Consider the following 6,250-nt stretch of genomic DNA (forward strand, 5'->3'; position numbering starts at 1 on the left):
GCTTAATAACTACCTATTCTTTTAAGATGAATTCAGGACTTTGGGGGATTTGATCCCTTTTGCTCGCCCGTTCAATTTCGTAATGTGAAAATTGGAAGAAAAAAGAATTATTACTAGCTAATATTTGGAAAGATAACATCATTTTCATTTATCCATCACTTCCTCTAAGCACAATAAATCCCTAATACTCTTATTATCATGCTAATGTTTATGTAATGTTTATATTGGATCAGATGGAACCCTAATTGTGTACTAGAGAGCTCAACATATACACAATCAGACACGGCTTCTCGACACCGAAGTAGCTATTTTGAGGTACATCTATGAGATTAATTAGTATTACTATCTAGCCCCGTAGTTGTTGTAACACGGCTTATATTGTGAATTGTAATACTCGTACTAATATGACTATATAATATGCTGCTTACTCCTTTTCACCAAAAAAAGAAAATTAGTATTACTATCTTTTAGTATGTTTGTTTTTTCTTTCCTTTGATAAATTAATTATAGATTACTTTGTTTTGTAACCCTTTCTTAATATTTTTTTTTTTTGCTAATAGGACTCAAGACATCAAAGAATTGATTTCTTGAAATCAATGGGCTCGAGTGGCCAGAATGCTGAATCAATGGAACATGAAGAAGTGGATTTGGAGCTCAGGCTGTCACTTTAATCAATGAATTAGATGGACTTAATTATGGTCTACATGTAAACTTAGGTTTTATATGATATGATGGCTAGAAGTTGAAGAAGATGCAGTATATACTTAATGTTGATTGATCATCATGAGGGGAGAACTACATATAGCTGGAGGAGGATAACGTACCAAGATCGCTTATTAGAGTCGATATATACTTTAAAACTTATGAATTTATGATATATAAGTTTTAACGCGTTACAAAGACAGAGATCGAGCAGCAGATTGGATGGCAAACGTTTACGTGATGTTAGATGAAATATATATACAACATTGTTGTTTGCCCTGGTGCATATATAAGTGAAGAGCTATAATATTTTCTCTATTCAATTTTCTATTTGCACCCCTTGTTCTCTTGTTGATCAATGTTGCAAATGGAAATGAGAACAATGTAAGAAGATTGGGAATTATATTGATGATATGAACAAATGCATCTTTCATTCCTGTGTAAATGCAGCTTTTACATTTTTCTTCCTAAGATTTCATGTGGAATATTTTTTATTCATATGAGTCATGAAGGCAGTACAAAGTACAATGAAGGGGAGGGGAATTCAAACCCGTGACATATTGTTCACAACACCTCAATTTTAACCACTAGGTCAAGACATCCTTGGTTTTCATGTGGAGTATTATTGGACCAGAAACAATTCCAAGAAGCTTCTATAGTGTTATAGGTGCAGAAAATACATGTAAGTCTTTCATTTGATTTATGTTTAGTTGTTTTCAAACCCTAGCCTTTTTTATATAAATATTTTCAACATTCCTTCCTTTCACTACTAAATTTTATGAAAAATAATACTTCCTCTCGATTCCTTTTTCCGAAATATATGAAACACTTCTCTCAAATAACTCTTACCTAAAAACAAAAAGTATTTCGCTTATTTCAGATGGAAGAAAGTACACAATTAAAGTTCATAATCATTATACTGAAATCATAAAGTACTTTCACTATATTCTTTATATAACAATTATATTATGAGATACAAGTAGTGTTTACTTTTGCTTCATGATCCCGAAGTCTTCTTGTACTTAGAAATTATAGTATTTTTTATGGATTAGCAGAAGTTTCGAGGAAGAGACCTACGTACTAAAAACACAGATCCTCATGTTGTTAAAAAGTAGTAGAAATATTAAGTTAAAAATGAAATGAGTCAACATGCATAATTTTATTTTACATCTACACATGCTTGCATGGGAGCTGTAACTACTTGTGATTTCTTTTGTGTTAAACAATTTTGCGTTGACAGTAATGCCAGATGATCCAGTGTGGAAAGAAATCAATCATAATTAGCAAAAGATTTCATCACCTGTCCAGATTCAAGCTCAGATATGCATAATATCTTCATGCTAATCAAATTGTATCAACACAGTTGTACCCTATCAGAGAAAAAAATTTAAATAAAAAACCAACAGTTGTACCTTCCCTTTATCTTTTCATTTCATGACTTATCTTAATTTGATTTTGAAGTTTTGGATACTTGAGTCCTAAAATTAATGTAGATTGCAGGATCACATCTCAAGGAAGATCTTTTCTTTTCTTGTTTTTTGGGATGAAAAAGTCACCCTTAAATAGAGATGTTATTCTCACCCCTTTATGTAAAATAATTAGATTTAGTTAGGGGCGATAATGAGTCTGACCTGTTTGTGAATAATTCAAGTTTGGCTAGATCAAAGTTCAATTATAACTCGGCTCGTTGTGACTCGGCTCGAGACCCTAACGAGCTGAGTTGAGTTATATATGACAAGTTCGATTAGAAAAGCTCGTGAATAGGGTATATTACTTTTTTATATATATGGATATAATGTATTACGTATGTATAAATCAATATTTTCATTTTAGATACTACACAATAATAAGTTAATAGTTTTATCGTCAAAAAATAAAATCAAAAAACAAAAATATGCAAAAAAGAAATATGAAAAAGATGAGTAAACTGAAAGATAATAATAAGTCAAGCTTATTCATAAACAATTTGATGATGGCTAAGTCAATGTTGGGTCAACGCTCTACTCAGTCACAGTTTGATTCGTCAAGTTTCGAGTTCGGCTCGAATTCGAATAAAATTAGATGAACACGAGCCGAAAGCTAACAAGATTCTCGCTCGACTCAATCGATTAGCATTCCTAGATTTACCCATCAATACTTATTGCATAAAATTTTATATAGTTCTAGAAAATTCTAACCTATAAAAAAAGTGACACTTTATCGACACGGAGGAGTTAGACCTAGCCCAATAGTCTAATTACTGCTTGTTTGTAATCAATCATTTACATATTTTTTGGAAGCTAAGAAAACATATATATTCAACTAAAAACTTCATATAAATATAATTGAGATAAGTATAACTAATTTTAAATTAATTCGTTATACAAGTTATATGACTTCTAAAATTTTAAATTAAAAAGTGAACACTTGCGATGGTATCAAATAGGCACTTAATTATGTTTAAATTTTGCGTGCATGTGAGTTTGAAAGGTTGATGGCTGAGGTTGTTTACATAAATTCTATAATAGTATACTTGTTGCCACGAGCAAAGAACATCCAAAAAATTGCACAATGAAGTATTAATCCTTACTTTCTAGGAGTATGAAACTAGGAGAATCGAAGTTGAGTAGATTTGAATTGATAGAAATTCTATATAAGACGATCAATATTTTTCTTAAATGATCCATTTTTTGTTTAAACGCTATTTTTTAAATGACTTATTTTAGCTTAGATAATAAGGTTTTTATGTTTTGTAAGAATGACAAATTGATTTTCCTAATTTTCTAATTATTATTTTCATTATAAGCAACTTTTTGTTTTACATTTCTCCTACATTAGTTCATGTGTTAACATTTCTCTAATCTATTGAGATTATATATCTAGAATAATCAAGGACCCTAGAAATTAAGAAAACGATTGTAATTACAAATCCAAGTGTACCTATAGGCTATAAATAGATATAGACAAGGTATCTTTTTACTCATTAGGGATAGCTCCATTTGAGAAAATGAGTAAAAAAAAAAACTCATTGAATATACCAATTTTTAGGTACATCTAATCCTGGTGTGTAAAGGCTTTGAGGGATGTCAAATTCGTCATTTATTAAATTGGTTTTGGCCACACCCATCAACATAAGATATTTTGAACCACTTATAATGTTAAAGAAGATTCCATCTTAAAACCAATTTGGCAATATTTGGAGTGATTCCCCAAACTTATAGAATGATTTATTCGCTCATGCTTATTCTTGAATTCGTGCAAGTTGTACTAGCTAACTAATAGACATGTGATGACATTCATAGTGTCACTAGAGAGCTTTAATGAAACAGTAATTGTTCTCTCAATGCCAGCGGATTTCTCATTCATTCATTCTCTCTTAACCGTCATACAAATATGTGTGACCTTATATAGGCAGCACATTGTGGATCCCTAGGTCATAGGATCAAGTGTCCTCTCACAGTGAGACACATATACAAGCTGGCATTTAGCTAGCAGACAAACAACATTAAGCAGCAAACAAAATAGGACCAGGACCACACTACTACATTATATGTCCTATATTAGCTACCCTACACCAGCAGCATAATATAATTCCCTCTAGGAATGTACACCTCTTTAACACACCCCCTCAAGCTGAGAGTGAGGAGGCATCTGAACTCCCAGCTTGCCAAGAAGACTCTGATGTTGGTGTGTGGAGAGAAGCTTAGTGAACACATCAGCAACTTGTTGCTTGGTGGAGACATAAGTAGGAAGCACAACTCCTTCATTAGTTTTATCTCTGATGAAGTGACAATCAATGTCCACATGCTTAGTCTTCTCATGATGAACAGGATTGGAAGCAATAGCCAGGGCAGCTTGATTGTCACAGAATACAGGAGTCTTGTGCATGTTTGTAACCCCAAGGTCTTGAAACAGCTGTTTAAGCCACATTACTTCACAAATTGTGAGTGCCATTGACCTATACTCAGCTTCAGCACTGCTTCTAGCAACTACAGATTGCCTCTTGGACTTCCAAGAGATTGGTGAATCACCAAGTAAGATGCAAAAACCTGATGTGGACCTCCTAGTGCTGGCACACCCTGCCCAGTCACTGTCACAGAAGGCTTGAAGGTGAGCTGAAGAAGTGTTGGCAAGAAGAATACCTTGACTCATAGAGCCAGCAAGATATCTAAGGGCCCTTTTTGCTGCCTGCATATGAACATTGGTTGGCTTATGCATGAATCTACTCAGTACATTGACAGTGAATGTCACATCAGGCCTTGTTAAGCTCAGATAGATAAGCTTCCCAACAAGCTTTTGATACTCTTCAGCACATGGAAGAGGATCTCCAAGAGTAGAGCTAAGCTTTGTGTGACTATCCATAGGAAGCCTGACTGGCTTACAGTTCATCATCCCATACTCCTTCAGCAGGTCTTGTATGTACTTCTTTTGACTTAGAAATAACCCTGAGTTACAATGATCCACCTCAATTCCCAGGAAATATCTTAGGATCCCTAGGTCCTTCATCTGAAAATGACTGCTCAACAATGCTTTTGTTCTCTCAACAGCATTCATACTATTACTTGCTATGATCAAGTCATCCACATAGACTAAGATCACAAGCATCACATCTTCCTGCTGTTGAGTAAATAGAGAATAATCAGATTTAGCTTGAGTAAACCCATTAGCTTTCAAGGCATTACTGAGCTTAGCAAACCATTGTCTGGGTGCTTGCTTGAGCCCATACAATGATTTGTTCAGCTTGCAAACTTTGCTGTTGTTGAATTGTTTCACATAGTCTCCCTCACTTTGCACTATAAGTCTGTGTCCAAGCCCCTGATATCCAGGTGGCAGCTTCATATACACATGCTCTTGCAACTCACCATGAAGGAAGGCATTTTTAACATCCATTTGATGTAAATGCCATCCTTCTATGGAAGCAAGAGCAAGCAAGGACCTCACAGTTGCCATCTTTGCCACAGGGGCAAAGGTTTGATTATAGTCAATTCCATGCCTCTGTCTGTTTCCCATAATCACAAGCCTTGCTTTATACCTACTTACACTCCCATCTGAGTTGTATTTCACTTTGTACAGCCACTTACATCCTATAACATTCTTCCCAGCTGGCAAGTCAACAATATTCCAGGTGTGATTTTCTTCTAGAGCACTAAGCTCCTCATTCATAGCTTCAACCCACTTACTATCCTTCAAAGCTTCTTTGAACCCAGTAGGTTCCTTCTGAGATAGAGAGTGAGACATAAAACAGAAGAATTGGTGGCTAGTGGGAGTTTGAGTCACACTCTCAATTTTTATAGGTTGTGAGTCTTTTGTGGAATTAGGCTTAGAAGGTTTTGTGGTAATGGTGGGTGGTAGGTTTGGATGATTTGTGGTGGTATGGCTAGTGTTTGTGGTGATGTTGTTGGCCACATAGTCCTGGTGCCATGTGGGTGTTCTATGTCTCCTGGAAGACCTCCTCACTTCTCTTATTTCTTCTGCAACTCCTGTGTCAACAGCTTCACTTCCACCTTCACCAATGTTGTCATCACCTTCACCAGTGTTACTTTCACCATTTTCTTCTTCTACAGCATCA

The 6,250-nt window shown here is 34.9% G+C and overlaps 1 protein-coding gene across 1 annotated transcript in view; it reads left to right on the top strand.

Annotated features, from left to right (window-relative positions):
- The window catches only part of LOC104902252 (protein SPEAR3), a 2,935-nt gene extending 1,788 nt beyond the window's left edge, over positions 1–1,147 (top strand). Inside the window, exons 4-5 of the mRNA XM_010689964.3 lie at positions 234–315; positions 561–1,147. Of these exons, the coding sequence (XP_010688266.1) occupies positions 234–315; positions 561–671 (193 nt within the window). The 3' untranslated portion in view covers positions 672–1,147. The remainder of the gene's footprint in view (positions 1–233; positions 316–560) is intronic.
- The last annotated feature ends 5,103 nt before the right edge of the window (positions 1,148–6,250 follow it).

This window comes from Beta vulgaris, chromosome 8, assembly GCF_026745355.1.
Source record: "Beta vulgaris subsp. vulgaris cultivar EL10 chromosome 8, EL10.2, whole genome shotgun sequence".
NCBI classification, from domain to species: domain Eukaryota; kingdom Viridiplantae; phylum Streptophyta; class Magnoliopsida; order Caryophyllales; family Amaranthaceae; genus Beta; species Beta vulgaris.